Consider the following 18,124-nt stretch of genomic DNA (forward strand, 5'->3'; position numbering starts at 1 on the left):
AATGTCGCACCAGGATCTGGATGGACTGTGGGTCTTTAAGCTTGTTAAACATTTAGTTTTGACTCACATTTGTCTCACCCTGGGCCCACAGAATTGCATTTGTATTTCCAATGAGCATCTTGTGTATGTATAACTCCCCCCCCCCCCCCCCCCCACACTCCCCCTTCCAAACATCTCGTCCCTCAATTTTTCAAAGTCAGTTGCAAATGTGCCACAGTGGAGCTTTTCTTCTCCTTTCTTGCATGGGTTTTAAAGTCACTAATGAGGCTGTGTGGCCTCTGAAAGAGCATATACATACACAGAAAACACACACACCAGCAGCTTGGTGTCTGACTCCCCCCCCACCCCCGAACATATCATCCATGTTATGATAAGCCTGATTAGTGCTGCTTCTTTGACTTGCTGAGGGCAGGATAAGGATGTGTGGGTAAAGAGGCGAGAGCAGCCTCTTCCAGCGGTCTAATCTACAGCACAGCTCTAATCTGGTTATCTTCTGGTCGGCGGGGACTGCGCGTGTATTAGTGTCTGTCTGGGCCCAGCCCCGATGAGAAGGGGCTGAGCTCTGGTTAACACAGGGGCCCACGGCAGCACACCCCTAAAGCTCCACTGTAATCTTTGGGTAATTGAAAAAAAGTAGGCCTGCACCACTTAGGAGCACAAAGAGAAGATTACATAGCTAAAACTAATTTGGCAAAAATGCAGAAATGGATTTTCAGCCCCACCTCCTCTCTCCTAACCCTTTTATTACAATACACCCCTTACTCTCCCTGAACCAGGGGGGCCCTGGGGGAATAGACGAGGAGGGGGAAAAGGGGAGCAAGGAAGAGGAGGCTGGAGAGCAGGGAGGAGGAGAGCGTGGCGCTGACTGGCTCTGCTAATGACTGTGGATTTACACGCGCTGCCTTGATTTTGTGGTTTTACAGATGATCGATTACTTCACTGCAACCGCGGTTAAAAGTGCCCCATCACATATCAGACCCAAATGTGAACTGGCAACCCCCCAAAGCCGCTTAGATTGTGTTACTGGATTCCAGGGTGACACCGCAGAAGTGTTTTTAATTACAAACCACACTACTTTCACTGTGGTTTGGCGGTTTGGCGCCTGAAGAGCACCTCGAATTTGATATCCCTTCTCTCCGAGTGCCTTCAAACCGAGTTGTAAATCTGTGGCGAGCGTGTACAATCTTTAACCCGTGATATTAACACCCGTGCCTTCTTTTTCCTTCCACCCTTTCTCTTTCTGCTCTCTCTGTCTTCCTTTCTCTCAGTCTAATAAGGTTCCAGTGGTACAGCACCCTCACCATGTGCACCCTCTCACACCTCTGATCACCTACAGCAATGAGCACTTCACACCGGGGAACCCCCCACCTCACCTACAGACAGACGTGGATCCCAAAACAGGTAAAACCCAAAAAGAACTCTTCCACTGCATGCATGCATGTTTGAAAAAAGTGTGTGGGTTTTGCTTGTGTATAGAAGTTCCATTAGCAACATGCTACTTGACTCTTGCTATAAAAAAAAAAACATTAGCAGGAAACAGTGGATGTTCAAACAGCTTTAAATGAAACTTCTGAACATCCCAATGTGTTTCAACAGATGAGAAAATATGCCTGAAAAGTTTGAGAAAACCACAGAGGCAGATCTCCTTAGATAAGGCACTTCTCCTCTTCAGAACTGTTTGCACTGTTGGCTGTGTAAATGTTTTATTATGCCCTGCCACCATGGCTCACACATTCAGCTCACACTCTTGTTTGTCTCCGTGGCGTCTGTCTGTCTGTCTGTCTCTAGACATATTCTTGTAAAAACAACTCGAGATTAAAGAATCATTCAGATGTCATGTTAACAGGAGAGGTCACGTGTCGATTTCCCTGCATGTTTAAGAATGATATGGGTTTTCACCTTTGGTAGGAACCATTTATTTAAGCATTATTTGAGGAAAATCTTCAATTTGTCACCAGTTTTTCTTTCAAACGACAAAGAATCTCAACTGCAGCTTGTTAGGAGGTGGTTAGTTATAGTGGGGCAAAGTCATCTGGATTGCTTCTTTTAGAGGACTGCTGCTCTTAGCTGTTACTGATTGATTTGGCAATCATTCATGCCCATGAAGGTGATTTGGTTCAGTGGCAAATGGCCTTATCGTTCAAGTATAAAAAACCTGCAGTGGCGAGATAGATGTACTGTAAAACATGGAATTCCGCCTCGACTTTCCCATGACCACAACTCCACTTGCCAAGACCTGAAACAAAACAGCCTCTGTAGTTGTAGGTCATCGCATTTGAATACCAAAGAGCAACCTCTTAAGGCTGTCTTTTTGGAAGAATGTATCAAAATTAGTACAAAAAAAATGTGTGACCTGAATATTCCGGTTTTTCAGGTTATCAATGATTACCTCAGTTCCTGTCAGAACGGTTGTTATATTTTTACAGCCTGTTGATCCTGCTCCACATTTAGCAGTCCGCGTCTGCCCACACATCCCTTCTCCCACAACCGTTCAGCGTACATTTTTTTTTTGTCAATTTCATTCATTTCCGAGTGATTCTTGACCCAGCGCTTTATTTTGTTAACTGTCATTCAGCTCACCCTTTCAGGTTAATGCATTTCCCAGTGTATTCAGTCAATGTTTTAGGTAATAACGTTCCCTTATTATGATGGTCCTTACAAGGGGGAAATAATGCACCAGCTGCTGTTTAATGTAGTGCTTAATGGGGCTGCTTAATTGGCCTCAGTGTTTAATTAATTAATGAGCCATATTAGGTCTTCAGTGTTGGGTGGTGATGAGATAATGTGCCAAGGCTTTCTTTTTTTTTTTTTTTAAAAGAACTTCCCTTTTTTTTATAAACCAAGAGAAGTTTTCCACAGCACATTGTCCATCAGTAACAGAATCCCTCTCAGGATTCACTTCCTGGATATAACCTGGAGCAGATCAGCTGCAAACTTTGGGTGTAACCACCAACAGCAGCCAATTCTGATCTATGAAGACTGGATCTGCTTCAGCCGCGTTTCCTCAGGTCGGAATAACTGCAGCAACAGCTGCGCAGGCTAAAGCCAGCTGTGTGGTAGAGAAAGCCAAAATATAAGTCCCACCAGTTCGTGATCTACTGAACACACACACACACACCTCCGTACTGCGCCTTTTTTTTTTTACATGTCTATTGTTCCCTGTTTCAAGTTTGTCACGAGGGAGAAAGTTATTTTTACACATGAGACCTTTTCAAGGCGTTTGTTTTAGGGCAGCTTGTCGATGTGGTTCTCGCCTGTCATCTGCCACAGAAAGTGAGAGCAACGCTGCAGATGCTCGGATATGCCCGCAACAAGAGCTGTCCTTAGATTGTACATCTTTCTTTCTCCAGCTTTGTCACCGTTCATCTGCAGGGGATAGGAAACAATGTAAATTCTGTGGTTTGGCAAATGTGGACCAATGAGCTGATTTACTTTCTGTTCACATTTTCATCTGGAGTTTAACTCCTCTGAGTTTCAACAAATGATTAAAAGTCAAAAGCCAAAAATATCCAACTTCAACCAAACAGGGAAATGGACAAAAAACGTTGCTGATTTTCAGCCTGTTTATGGTACTAATCCATGTCCATCCAGCCTGTATGTGTGTGTAAATGAGCCGGAATCAAACGTTAGCCCAGTATTAGCAGCTCTGTGATCACAGTGAAGGCTTTAATTATATTGTTGTGTTTTGTTAACTTCTAAACCTCCGTCATTTTACATCATTAGTCTCCTGAATCAGCAGACAAATGTGACAAGAATCGTGTTGGTGTTTTCTCCTCACCTCTCTCACCCTCCAACACATTGTGCCGCCGCCGCCGCCGCTGCAGCCTCAAAGGCCTTTGATCAGGAAGTGTGATTTAGCACTGTGTGTACATGCAAGCAACAAGCCCTCTTCCTCCTCCTCCTCTTCTTCTTCCTCCCATCTGCACTCCTGTGATGTCTGCCCCGTTCGGATGTGAAACTCTCGACAAAGAATTGAATTGAGCTCTAACAAAGATTTGGTTCTCTCTCTCTCTCTCTCTCTCTGTCATCTCCCTGTCTGTCCACCTCCTCTCTGCTCCTTTATCCTCCCCCTTCTTCAACAGGAATTCCAAGGCCTCCTCATCCTCCAGATATATCTCCTTATTACCCACTGTCACCTGGCACTGTCGGCCAGATCCCCCATCCACTAGGATGGCTAGTACCACAGTAAGCGAAACCTTTTTTACTCCTTTTTTCTACAGCGTTGTCTTCAAATTGAAGACAATCAAATCCAACCCTTAATGTGCATACTTTGCATCATGATGTTATTCCTTGTGTATAGAGACTCAAACATATAAGCTGGGTCTGTCTCCTCCTCCTCCTCCTCCTTAGAAGGCATCTTCTCCCCGCAGCCTCTAAAACTTAAACCTGATCCTTTAACTTTCTTAAAAAACTCACTCCTGGACCACAGCAGCCCACTGCAGCCTCCTCAGGCCGTCACCAACCTCAGCTTGCTACTTTTCTGGCAAATTCTATTTTGCATGTCTCTGTATGGTCCAATTAGAGTAATGAACCGTGATTGCCCGTATTTTACCCACAATTCCACACGGGGGCTCTCCCCTGGTAACTCTTGTCAACACTTGTTAATATGACAAAAGGCTACAAATTAAGCTCTGTTAATTTAATGTTTTCTCACCGCGATCTAAATACCGAGAGAGGCCCCGAGCGCAGCCACGGCGCCCTTTGATTTGCTGCACTTTATTTTGGTATAAATTTACATTCATTATTGTTTGTCTTTGAATGTGTAGACCTCAATTAGCGTGATGGCTCCATTAAAGAGACCCGCGCTTCGTCTTTAATTATCACAACAAAACACCTAGTTCCAGCTCGGGGAGGAACAGGGCCCCACTCTGTCGACACCGAGCGAAGGGTTATGAAATTTAATTAGCCATCGCTATCAAGATTTGTGGCATTCAAATTGTTCAGAGTTTTCCTCCCTTTGATCCGCGCTCTGCAATCCCCTAGATTTTTGTCCTGATCAAATGAGAATAAAGAGGCCCACGGTGGGGAGAAGAGCGAGACAGAGGGCTTTACCTTCTCCTCTTCCATCAACCCTGTTCTTTTACCTAACACGCCTTTCTTCTTTTCTTCCCCCCCCCCCCCCCCCTTCCTAGGCAAGGTCAACCTGTTTATCCAATCACAACAGGGGGTTTCAGACACCCCTACCCAACTGCGCTCACTGTCAACGCATCCATGTCAAGGTGAGTTGAGCCTTTAGGAGAATAAAAACACACACGCACACACCTTCTCACTTCACTCTTACGTTCACTTGTGTGTTTGTGTTGGCTGCACACACACACACACACACACACACACAGAGCAGCATCTTCTCCCTTAAGGAGAGCTCACACTCCCCATCTCTGTGTTCAAAAGGCCAATCCTCCAGTGTGGTGCTCCAGCTAGCGTGCTCAAATATTAATTATATTTATCATTTTCTAATGAGGCCCCTGAAGAACATTTACCCCCACTGCATGTCAGGCAGATCTGAAATGAGCCGGGGCATGTCCTTGCTGTGAGTTTGAGCAGCCAGACACATAAACAAACAGCGCAACACTTTGAAGGGGGACTACATGATACAAGCCGGGGACCCCGACACTTGGCTAGTGCTTTGGTCCAGCCCCATTAGGGTCCAGCTCAAGTGCTGCTGTGGACATTAGCGCACCCATGGGGGTCATATGTGTATTCGTTGCCATCTTGTATACACGTGTGTGTGTGTGTGTGTTTGTCAGTTGGTGTTAAACTACTTACTGCTCCCTTGAGGGGGATGCATGTCCTCAGTGTTGGGTGGGAAAAGGATTATTTTGGGATGGTTTTCTGGGTCTGGAGCAGCCAAAGAAGCAATAACACAAAATAAAACAAGCAGCCTCCTCCTCCTCCTTCTTTGCTCACTCAGCTCCTCCTCCTCCTCCTCCTCCTCCTCTGTGCACGCCCTTGCAGCAGGGGACTTTTTTGGGTTGGGGCTGGTTAACAGTCCAGGGATGAGGCCAAGCTTTAGTTTAATTACAGCCTGATTGGAAAAGCAGCTCCTGAGGGCGGCTTGTTTGGACCTCTGTGACATTGATGGATCATGTAGATGTGGGAAGGGAGGGAGAAGCCACAAAGGGGGAATTACCTTCTTTCTTTTTTTTAAGTATAGCCCTTAGAGGGAAAGCAAAGAGATATGGTAAAGTTTAGTTTTTGCTGTTAGGTCTTTGCTTTTGTTCTACTAATTCGTGTATTGAATTCAAATATTTCTCTTCAAACAAACTCTTAAAAAAGGGGTGTCTGGATTAGAGTTAGATTCTCTTGAGGCCACAAAGGGGTCAGACGTCGGGTTTGCCCAGACGTCGGCATCTGGCAGCAGCACCCAGCCAACCTGGGCTTTAAGTGACTGCTAATTTGGTCCTTTAATGACAGTCTCTACATTGTGATCATCTTATTTGCAGTGTAGTTAATTGAATATACTGGCTGGGGTGTGTGTGTGTGTGTGTGTGTGTGTTGGGGAGTGGGGGGGACTGGCCATGGGGGAGAGCTAATGCCCTGTGATGAGGCCCCCTAATTGAATTAGTATAACTGAATAGATGGAGGGCTCTGGGAGCTCTCTGGAGAATGGGAGGGGGTTAACAGACCTCTGGACAAAAAAGATCCTTATGCATTAAAAAAAAACAAACAAAAAAAACACTCCCAATTGTGATTTTCCAAGGCAGAAGGAATTTTTTTTTTCTTTTCTTTTCTTTTTTTTTTTTTTTTAGAAAATCTAATATAAATCGCTCAGATACCTCTCAGAAACAGCCTTCAGCTAGTTGGTTTTGTTCAAAGAATGGAGCAGACTGTTGTGATAGCTCAAACAATTTGCAGCAAGCAGACTAAGAGGAGGAAATCGGACAGTAAAAATGTGTCCTGGCCTTGTACTCTTGGCTGGCCCGAGTTTCTTTTGTATCAGTCCCCCTGTGCTGTAGCCTGGACTGAATTAGGATGCAGGGGACGAGCGTGGTACCCGGTAGTCCTGCGATGAACACCTTACACTTAGGTCCTGTTAAAAAATGCATTCGTTTCAGGACAGGGGGAAGAAGAGCCAGGGAGAGTAGAGACAGACAGCAGAACAAATGAAAGACATTATTTTGATAATGGGGTTGGAGCCAGTGCAGGTCCCCTATAGTGTGTGTGTGTGCGTGTGAATGTATGTGTGACAGGTGGGAGGATGTGAAGGCCCCTTTGCCCCCTTACGCTTAAGCCTGCCCTTTGATATGTTCCCCCGTCATCCCGCGCCGTCTCTTTTCCTCGGGAATGGGAGAAGTGCACCGGCCGGATCATTATACATTAAACAGGCACGGGGGCTACCACTACGCATTGGCAATTAAATGGCACTGGCTGACACTGGGCTTGCTGCGTGTGTGACCCCCCCTCACCCCAACACTGCCAGCCATTCATACCTTTCAGATTGAGACGTAGGAGCCCCGGGGGTTGTGGGGTAGGTGGGTGGATGGGTGGGGGTTATCTGCTGCGTCTCCTTCTCTCTGTGTTGGTTAAATTGGTCCAAGGTGCCGCTTGCCGCTGATGAGCCCAGATGATGATGATGATGATGATGATGCCCCGGCGCTTCAAAGGGATGGCCATCATGTTTAAACCATAACCTGGGCCATGCAGTGGCAGCAGGGAGGAAGAAGGGGAGGGTAGCAGGGGGGTGGAAGGGGAAGGAGGAGGGGGTGAGGGGACAGGGAGGAGTAGAGAAGGAGAAGAAGAAGAGAAGAAAAAATAGATCTTGGAACAGAGGAAATTTTAACAAGTGCACAGAGAGAGAAGGAGGGAGGAAGCGGGAGTGAGCGGAGAGAAAATGCAGCAGCTCTAATGATGGGTGATATGCAGCCAGTGCTGCCGAGCTCCCCATCAACGCATGACATGGCACAAACACCAATGTGTCAGTGATGAAGGGGAAGAGGGGAAAGGAGAAAAAGAGGAAAAGAGTTTGAGGGGGGAGCGAACTGGCACTCCCCTGAGATGGCCTCCAACAGAAACTAGTTGTTCCTGGCGAGTTTATCCTCATCATTATATTCTGGCTCCGAGCCATGCAGCCAGATACAACCGGATAATGAGCTGCTTTAAAAAAAAAAAAAAAAAAAAAAGAATTATTCCTCCCTTTTTTCTGCTTCTCCTTCATCCTCCTCTCTTCTCGTAGATTTGTGTGTGGTCACGTGGCGCCGAGGTTGCTGTAAACATGCACTTGCAGATAGACGGGGAGACGTACAAATAATCCCACGCAGATAATTACAGCACATACAGTACAATGGCACACAAAGCCCAGCTGTGTCTTATGGCTGCTCCGGCCAGTGAGGTTTCTGGACTAGAGATGTGGAGCTGCTGGAGATGATGAAATGATGATAGGAGTGTAGAGGCATGAAGATAAAAAAAAAAAAAAATGTCAGTGCTGCTGACAGTGCTGAATAGACAGGAAAAATAAATGGGGGAATCAAATAGAGACCCAATACCTGTAGTGATACGAGACTTTGATAGAGGATTTTAATCTAGCTTGCAAAATGTGAGAAAAGTGATTCAAGCTTTACCTCTCCAAAAACCTGGCATTTCTATAACAGTGCTTGAAATGCAATTTTTTTTTCTCAAATGACTTGGAAGATATAAGACAGAGTCATTCTCCATCCAAAGATGAAAAGATGTTTTTCATTGTCACTTAAGTCGTAATTTGAAGCCATTTCCCTTCAATCTTATTTTAAAACAACAGTATTGCTGTTTCCCCTTCAGACATTCAACACTATAAGGGTTCTGGGTTTGGAAGTGCTTGATAAGTTTCAGCTCTGATGTAGCAGTTAAGAAAAGCCTTTTTGGGACTGTGAGAAGCCAAAATGTTTCATTGACATGAATATGTATCACTACTGCTTATGACACTCTTTGTGGCTGTATAAATGTGACATTCAAGAGATTTAAAGTTGTATAATTTGACTAACACTGTATCACTTTTGAAATCAAATGTAGCTGATTGTTTCCTGTTATTTACTATTTTATCTCTGAGTGATGTGTTGATCTGTCCAGGCTGGAGTCTGTACTCATACTAAATCATTTGACCTCAAACTATTATTCATTGGTCAAATATTTCTTAATTGGTGGTGAATTTTTAAAAGACAGGAATCAGGCTTGGACAGTTTCATGTTACTGTTTGTATGTGCATTTATGTCTTATCTTGTGACTTAAGGCCAATTCCAAAAAAAAAACAGACATGAAATTGAGAGTCTGGAATGGAATTGAGCCCCTTTAGTCCTGTGTATACATGTGTTCCATCTTCTCATTTCACCTGTGTCCATTCTGACGATTTACACAGTCTTCTGTCCTCAAGGTTCCCCCCACACATGGTGCCCCCCCACCACAGTTTGCACACCACCGGCATCCCACACCCCGCCATCGTCACACCCAACGTCAAGCAGGAATCCTCCCACAGTGACATCAGCTCTCTAAACAGCTCGTGAGTACACTTTTTTTTTCACCTCCCTGAACTTTGTGTTTGAATCTCACTTTTGACTTAGTCAATGGGGTTCAGGTGGGCTCAATTTGTCTGCTCTATCCTCCACAGGAAACAGTCAGATGCTAAAAAGGAAGAGGAGAAGAAGAAACAGGTCCACATAAAGAAGCCTCTGAATGCCTTCATGCTCTACATGAAAGAGATGCGGGCAAAGGTGGTGGCTGAGTGCACACTGAAGGAAAGTGCTGCCATCAACCAGATCCTGGGGCGGAGGGTAAGTCCTAAAGAACCTGAGGCACACAGCAACACTGTAAGGGTCAATGACCTTTGATCAGTCAGTCTTTATTCATATAGCGTCCAATCACAGCAAATGTGTATTGTGACACTTATACACATATATCAGTCGTACATCTAGAACATACTTTTGATTGTGTTTTTAGAAGTCCAACATCTATCTTATAATAAGAAAGCACATGACATCAGTGTGGAGGGAAAACTTCTTTTCCAGATCATAAAAGCTTATAGCAACAAGCAGAGAATATAATGATGTTTCACAGGCTCATCAGAAGATTCAAAAGGTTAACTTGGTGACTTTCAGCGCCAGTATAATAGATTTCTGTTCGGTTCACGGCCTTCATACCTACATTTCCTGTCCATGGTGAAAATATTCTTTCTGTGTCGTTTTGTCAGTGGCACGCCCTATCTCGGGAGGAGCAGGCCAAGTACTACGAGCTGGCCAGGAAAGAGCGACAGCTCCACATGCAGCTGTACCCAGGCTGGTCAGCACGAGACAACTATGTAAGTTTTTAAGTTTACAAGTCGTTAGGGGGAAGAGGAAGAACACCTTCTTTCCTCCTTTTCCGCTAGGTGACACAACCTTTTTTATTTTTTATTTTTTTAAATCCAGCCTGAAGGATCACTGTCTTCTTGTAGTTTTCTGATATGTTTATCTGAAAGTGGACACATCCCCTTCATCCTGGCCTTTCTAATTATAAAGTTGGTTCATGACAAAGTCTGACGATTATCTTGTTTATGTGAATGGCTTGCTCTCGAGACACTTTGTTGTGACTTAGAAAGGAGCAGGCTTTCATCAGAAGTGTCCGGTTTTTTTAGGATCAGGCTGACTGGATCAAGCAGCATTACAGCAATCTGTCTTCCTAAACCAGAAGCTCGTCAAGATGTCTAGATATTCAAGGAGCAGAGGAAAATAAGACAAAAGATAACAGAAAAAAAGAATAAAAGAGCACAAAGCACAAAGAGGAGAGAAGGGGGGGGGGGATTGTAGTCCGGCCTGCAGTTGCTGTTACAAACCGGAGGGCAGAGAGAGAGAGAGAGAGAGAGAGAAAAGGAGAAAAGGCAGAGAAAGAATGAATGAATAAATAAGTAAACACACAAAGATGAGTCCTATTCTCTGTTTCATGTTTTGGGCATTCTGCAATATAATAACTAAGGTTCCTGTCTGTGTCTATTTTTTTCTTTCTATTTTTTTGGCGGCTAACCAACAGGGGAAAAGGAAGAAGAGAAAAAGGGAAAAGCAGCAAGCAGAGAGCAATGGTAAGTGAGCTGCAATTATCTCCCATATTAGAAGAGCCCCATCATGTGTCAGGCAGATGTGACATCTTGCAAGATAAAAGTCAAGCTAGTTTTTTTTAGTGTGTTATGTTTCTTTTGTGTGTGTGTTATTGTGCCTGGCTTTTTTTTTTCTTTTGGTATAGATATGCTACTCAATGCAATATTTAAATGGTAGAGTTGCTTGTAATACCCCCCCTTACCCCATTTCCCCCCCCTAGCCTTCCCCAGCTAATAACAACTGAATATGCATGACCCCCCACACTCCTTCTCACCTCCCCTCTGACACACCCCCCCTTCCCCATTTGCCCCTTAGCGTTCTGGTTTTGTGATATGTATGTTTTGAGAATGTGAAGTTGAAGCATTGTGAAAGCCATTAACTTTGCTAGTGTTGTGTGCGTGGCCCCCGTTTTATAATGCCTGTGCCCTGCAGAAAAACTGCACTACAGTACTGTATGTGTATGTGTGTGTGCGTTTGTGTGTGTGTGTGTGTGTACTTGCTTGGCTACCCCTTTGCTTGCTTTTAATGCATGCTTCTCAATACCCACTTACTGGAAGAAAAACAATCACTTAAACCTTTAAAATTAAGGAGGTTTGCTTTCTTTTTAATTTATTTTTTTTAATTCTCATGATTCATACCCTTCTGATCGTTCTGTGAGGATACATGGCGACTTGATATTTATGTATTTTGCGCTCATCTGGTGACGGATTTCTTCTTGAAGGCCTCTCTATCTGTTCTTTTTTTTCAGAACACAGAGAATATTTTCCAAACCCTTGCCTTTCACTCCCTCCGATTACAGGTGCTAATGTCATTTTGAGTATTAAATCACTAACTTTGTTTTATATTTCCTTCTATATCATTTTTTTTTCTTACTTAATTCTTGTTTATTTATTTATCAATGAATGTGCAACATAGTAGAGGCAGGCTTAAGGTTAAATTTTGCTCTTTTTTTTTCTTTCTTTGCTGCTATCTTTTCTAAAATGTTGCTAATGTTGAATTGAATTAAAGCTAGATTCTATTTGATTGAACCTCCAAGTCCTCATGCTGCTGTTTAGTTTAGAGCATATTCCAAATTCAGCTAGAATCACCGTGAAGTATGCTTAAAGAAGTGATGTTATGAAGTTAGATTATCCTTGTATGACCTGAAGGATGTTATGTCAGGGTAAACCTCCTTAATCTATATGCTTTAGTAGCCGTGCTCGTGCCTTTCCTATAGGCCGGCATGAGTTTGGCCGACTTTAAATCTGCCTTTACTCACACAAGGCCTGGACTCAAACGCTAGAAGACCGTCGCTCTGCTCTACCCATGATAATGACACAATTACTGGTTAGAGCTGAAGTGACTGGCAGCTTTTTGTTTCTGCAACAGACAGCCAAAGTCAGTGGAAAACTGTCAACTGTTTGATGCCAGGTCTAAAGAGTAGATTCCTTCTTCAGGTTCCAGCCTTTTTTAATCCCTCCCCTGGCTCGGGCTAACTCGCCAACCTGCTTCCTAGTTCTACCACTTTGACCTTGTCTTTGAAACCATAGTGCACTGATAACATCTAGCAGCAAATTAATCCAATCTGCATTTTGTCCCATTTTTATCCCCTCGACCGAATAAGCTCATATTATCTGCTTCTTTAACTCCAGAGTTTAGATTACACGACTGAAAGCAACTTTTTTCTCCACATTAAAGTCTTAATTTGATCACTTGCATGCGGTTTGATTTGACTACTCTCTGAAACACACTAATTGTGTTCAGTCCTATCTTTAAAGGCAGACTTGAGAATGGCTTTAAGGGTTTTTAAAGGGGGGGGGGGATTTCTTGCACAATGAGCCACTGCCAAGCTTCATAGATTCACTGTTACCTGTTTTTTCTCCTCATTTTCTCTCCTCCTTTTTGGATTTCTGTTCCTTATGGTTTTGGTTTTTTGGGTTCTATTCCTCCTCCTTCTCTCTGCTGGCTTCCCCCCTTCCCTGTCGCCGCATCAGACCTGAGCGCTCCTAAGAAGTGTCGAGCGCGCTTTGGGCTCGACCAACAGAATAACTGGTGTGGCCCGTGCAGGTGTGTATGGTGTGTGCTTGCACCAGCCAGGGCCAGGTGAAGGCTGCCGGGTTAACTCTGCACTGGGACTTCCTCCTCTTTTTTTTTTTTTCCCCTTCGCTCTCTCTGCTGATGCTTCCTCTTTTCCCCCTCAGTCTGTCTCGCAGGCTTTTTGTGACCTCTCAGCTTCCTCCAGCCACGCCCTGCCGGTCTATCTCTAGGCTCCCACTGTTTGATTTTGAGCTCCTTTTTTTGTTTTTTTTGGGGAAGATGGGTGTTAACATTTTTATGCCAGAGTGTTTGTGTGAATGGTGTCAGTGAGTATGTGACAATGCAGGAACAATTCTGGGGTTTTTTTGATTGCAGGATATAAAAAAACGAAAACAAAAAAGCCTCACAGAGAGTGCTCAGAAACTGGCAGGTCGGGGCTTGGAGGATCTGGGGGTCAAATATGGAGGACATCCCAGTTTTTTTTACCAGCCTAAACCTAAGCCCTGGCTACATGTTTTTGTCTGTGCAATGACGTGTCCATTTTTTCTTTCTTTTCCTTTGTTTCGTTTTTTTTTTTGTCTCTGTGTGTATGTTTGTGTCTACCTCTGGCTAACAGATGCAAATACCCCAAAGAAGTGTCGTGCCTTGTTCGGGCTTGACCAGCTGAGTTTATGGTGCAAACCATGCAGGTATAACTGCTGTAGTACCAAATGGAAGGAAGACATCCACAATGTGCAGCTTCTTCCTCTTCTTCTTCTTCTTCTTCTACTTAAGATTATTACATGTTTCCATCGTTGTGGTAACAGATGGCAAACTTCTCTGCTCCTTTTTGTTTTTCCTAACTGAGGAGCCTTCCTGCTGTAAATTCCCTCACAGCAATTTTTTTCTTTAGTAAACTCAGTTCAAGCCCAGCAGCAGAAAATGGATTTCAAAATAAACTCTCTGAATGTTAAATCTCAGCATCATATACCTGCTAGAACCTCTTGGTTTCTTAATGAAATTTGCAACAACACTTTTTTTAACGATCTGACCCGCTATGGTTGAAATCCATTTTCTCTCCAGGCCGTGGATAATTCCCTCCCATCTTAACTGTCATGTTTGTTCTAATTGGCGTCCTTTTTGAATAACAATGTTATGCTTACAAATTTAGCCCTGCTTTCTATGAGGGCCTGCTCAGTGACACTCTTTTCTGTGCCCTCTTCCTCCTCCTCCTCCTCCTCCTCCTCCTCCTCCTCCTCCTCCTCCTCCTTCTCCAACCTCCTCTTCCTCCAAACTCCTCTTCAATAACCCTTACTTAGTCCCTACCTGTTGTCTTTCTGTTCTGACACAAGCAGTCTTTGAATTGGGAATATTTTCATGGTAGGTATTTGTTTCTGCTAAGTAATACCCTTCTCTGTGTCTGGCTTGCATCACACCGTGCCCCACTCTTTCCTGACGCAACTTTTTCAAACCATTCAAACACATTATTTCTCATCGTTTCTTCTGCTACATTGTTGTTCTCTTTGAATTTTTTTAAGTTTATACATGCTGGCTTTTAGACCAAATGTTGTTGGCAATGTGGCCTCTTGTCACATTAAGAGACAATCTTGAGCAGTTTGTAGGATTACTTTTAAAAGACATTTCTCACACTTGGTAGTTAACAGTCCACCATTTTTGGCTCTTTGACTTAACGCTCTTATCCCCCTCAAGCTGATAAAACATGATCTAAAATACTCCATTACTCTTTACAACAATAATATCAGATCATGAGACCAGAAGATTTAAAAAAGAAAAAAGCAAAAAAAAAAAAAAAAAAAGCGCAAGGCTTCAGTCTCCGTTTTAGGAGCCGAGAGGTTAAAAGTTCTCTCTGGGCTCCATTTCCTAAAAGATGCATCTGGTGTAATTTCCCCAGAGGGGGAGAAATCAATAACATACACAGGCATATACTATGAATCGATATGTCTGTTAAAAAATGGATATTAGCTCATTTGTTGCAGTTTGACAGACAGTTATCGAGGGCAAGATGTGTATGTAGTGGCAAAATGATCCCTTTTTACGGCCGGTCGATACGCTGAGCCACCCACTGCTGCAGCATCAGTGTAGGGTGCACTTAAAAGCCTCCCTACTCGATCCAGACTTATTCTAGTGTTCTCTACTGTCCGCTGTTGTGTGCTTACTGGAAATGCATGCCTGTCCCTCACTCGAGCATGCAATCAAGGTTTTGTTAGCTCTTTAATGTGATCTTTTCATGTCCCTCTTTTTTTTTTTTATTATTATTCACTGTAGTCTGCTCTCCTTTTGGGGTTAACCTAGATTTTCTTTCCCCCTTTAGAATTGAAGGGGAACGTTTTGATCTGATATCAAAATTAAAACACAGAATAGGCCTCATATGTTTCAAAAGCCTCATTCTTAGTCTTTTTTTTTTTTTACCTAGTCAGTGTTAGTTTTAAATACTTGCTCGGAGGCCTTCAGGCTTCAAAATGATAGGATTGAGAGCTGAGAGAGAGGGGTCACTGCCAGGGTCAGGCTAAAGATGAGGCAGATGTACTATATAGCCCGTTCCCCCTAAACCAAATCCGAACACAGCAAAGTCACCACACATAAATGCAACAATAGCATCACTCTCCCAGCTCCCCCCGTCCCCCCCCCCCCGTCCCCCCCCCTCCCATGCTCATCCATCGGGTTCCACGGCGCGCAAACGGGCCTGGCCTCAGGACTCAGCAGGCAGTAGGGGGGGAGGGTCCCGACCCCTGGCGAGAATGCAAACATGGTGCCTTGACCCCTCACGCACACACACTTGTGTCTGTGGGGCAGATTGCAGAGTAGTGTAGGATCTTGTTGACTCTTTTTTTTTTTTTTTTATTGCCTCGTATCCAAACTCTTCCCCCCTCAGGAGAAGAGAGAGAGTAGAGGTAGAGGAGGGAGACAGGTCCAGTAACCTTGTGTTGCTGCAGAGAAAGAAAGGAAAAAAAAGAAGGCTGATCCCCCAGCTGTAGCTTTGCCTGTAAGAGAGGCTTAGTTTTACAACAAGAGAGCAAACATTACCACATCATATATCTGCTTCATTTTGTTCTCCTCTCATCTCCTCCTCCTCGTCATCATATCATCATCTTTATCTTTATGTGAGCGTTTCATTTCCCCGCTGCTTCCTGTCCCGGTGCTTCACCTTTTATCTTTTCTTCATGTCTGTCCTGTCTGATGGTTTTGTATTTGGAAACTGACCGCCATCTTCTATCTTAGCACAAGGTTGATTAAGCTACTTAAATGCACCTGCCGAATGATATTTGTGTCCTAAGTTCTTGATTTATCACAATTAAGAAACGCACAATATCAGGTGGTTTGTCAAATCCTCGAGAAACTAGAGTTGAACTAAAGAGATTCTACTTTTCAGAATAACAATTTAGAAAGTCTAAAAGATGACAGAAGTGATTTGTTTTATTTATTTAGAAAGGCGAAGGTGCATTTCAGTAGGCAACCGTGCTAAGAGGCGATACAGTTTGACGATGAGATGCTAAAAATGTTTTTCTTTCTTTCGCCTTGTCCCTCAGGAGAAAAAAAAAGTGCATTCGCTACATCCAAGGTGAAGGCAGCTGTGCCAGTCCTCCCTCTACGGACGGAAGCTTACTAGACTCCCCCCCATCCTCCCCCTCCTCAGTGGCCCCCTCCCCCTCCTCAAAAGAGTCCAAACCTCAGACTGAACAAATGCAACCTCTCTCACTGACTATGAAACCGGCCCACCAGCCACTCCACCACTCGCACCTCCTGGCTGGGCCTCCGCCATCTTTGGTTCAGCTGGACAACTCCGCTGCGGCAAGCAAAACGCCCGGCGCCTCCTCCCACAATGGAGCCCTGGAGCATGGCGGCGACGTCTCGTCCTCGCGGCAGCCGGGCTCCTCTGTGGCGTCCTCGATGGCCCGGTCCTCGGCATCGCTGTGTCATTCCCACTCGCTCCTCCCCTCCTCGGCCCCTCAGCCTCTGTCGCTAGTGACCAAGTCTATAGAATAGTCTGCCCTATTCTTCTCCTCTTTTCTAGCTCTGCACACACACACCTTTCTAGGCCCTCACTCTGCTATATTTCACTGACCGTCAGCTCTTTTTTTTTTTTTTTTTTGTTCTCTTTTTCCGTTTCTGTGCCATAAGGCTTTGAAATTTGAGTTCTTGTTTTATTAAAGTTCATTGGTCAATATTTGACCCATCATTATCAAAAAAAAATTAATTATTATAAAGAAATGATACAATGAGCTGTAGTTATAGCTTTGTGAATCTGCCAAAATTTTTATGAATTTTTGTTTTGTCTTTTTTTGTAGTGTTCAACAGTGCAAACAGAAAACACATATTTAGTTCCACTTCCAAATGTTTAAAAAGACGGATATAAAAAGGTAGGCTAGATTATTCAATGAGCCCTTTTCTTGAAAGAGTTGGTTCTCCTTCTTTATTTGTATTAAATACGAGCTCGCGAACCAATCATCTGACATCTGTTCAAACTCTCCGAGGGCATGAGGCTAGCGGTGACACCTCTCTTGAGGAACAACTTTAATTGTGATGTTACTTGTTCTTGTTTAAATGTACAGAATAATGGGGAGGGGGGGGATTACTGTGTTAAATATGCATTCTTCCACTGCGTTGTCTTTTTTTTCTTTGTTGTTTACCTATGGGGTGGAGTCAGGCAAGTTGGGTGGGCTTGAGGGGAGGTCGGGGTGGGAGGGTTGAGGGTTATTAAATTCAAAATGTCACAACGCTAGGACCAGTAGTATTTATTGCTTTAGAGATTGCTTGTTGTATCTTGTACGTGTCTCTTTTTGACCTTTTTTTTGTTTGTTGTTTTTTCGTTTCTTATTACATTGTACAAAATATTTTTTTCTTAAGGTAAGCGACTTCTAAATGAATGATCCATTTTTACAAGGAGGTTTTAAAAAGGCAAACTGGTTTGTTATTGATTTTCTTTCCTCTGAAAACCTGGATTCCACTCAGTGTACTGTGTAGATCTCATGAACAGAAGTATGCACAACTTCATTTTCAAGAAATGCGTCTATAAGCCATTTAACAAAAACAAGAAGAAAAGAGAAACTTGAAACAAGAGACAGTGGGTGCCG

At 43.8% G+C, this 18,124-nt stretch overlaps 1 protein-coding gene across 39 annotated transcripts in view; it reads left to right on the plus strand.

Moving 5' to 3' along the window:
* tcf7l2 (transcription factor 7 like 2) overlaps positions 1–18,110 on the plus strand; it is an 88,055-nt gene extending 69,945 nt beyond the window's left edge. For 6 of the 39 annotated variants that reach the window (XM_061027834.1, XM_061027818.1, XM_061027826.1 and 3 more), the window contains 10 exons: positions 1,269–1,401; positions 4,083–4,185; positions 5,133–5,219; positions 9,329–9,469; positions 9,578–9,740; positions 10,157–10,264; positions 10,957–11,020; positions 11,785–11,835; positions 13,010–13,082; positions 16,580–18,110. In XM_061027834.1, the coding sequence (XP_060883817.1) occupies positions 1,269–1,401; positions 4,083–4,185; positions 5,133–5,219; positions 9,329–9,469; positions 9,578–9,740; positions 10,157–10,264; positions 10,957–11,020; positions 11,785–11,835; positions 13,010–13,082; positions 16,580–17,036 (1,380 nt within the window). In that variant the 3' untranslated portion in view covers positions 17,037–18,110. Of the gene's footprint in view, positions 1–1,268; positions 1,402–4,082; positions 4,186–5,132; positions 5,220–9,328; positions 9,470–9,577; positions 9,741–10,156; positions 10,265–10,956; positions 11,021–11,784; positions 11,836–13,009; positions 13,087–13,668; positions 13,742–14,350; positions 14,412–16,579 lie in introns of all 39 variants that reach the window. The other 33 variants (XM_061027835.1, XM_061027823.1, XM_061027830.1 and 30 more) reach the window with 25 other exon arrangements.
* Positions 18,111–18,124: the final 14 nt, after the last annotated feature.

The sequence above is a fragment of the Labrus mixtus genome, chromosome 21 (assembly GCF_963584025.1).
Source record: "Labrus mixtus chromosome 21, fLabMix1.1, whole genome shotgun sequence".
Taxonomy (NCBI): domain Eukaryota; kingdom Metazoa; phylum Chordata; class Actinopteri; order Labriformes; family Labridae; genus Labrus; species Labrus mixtus.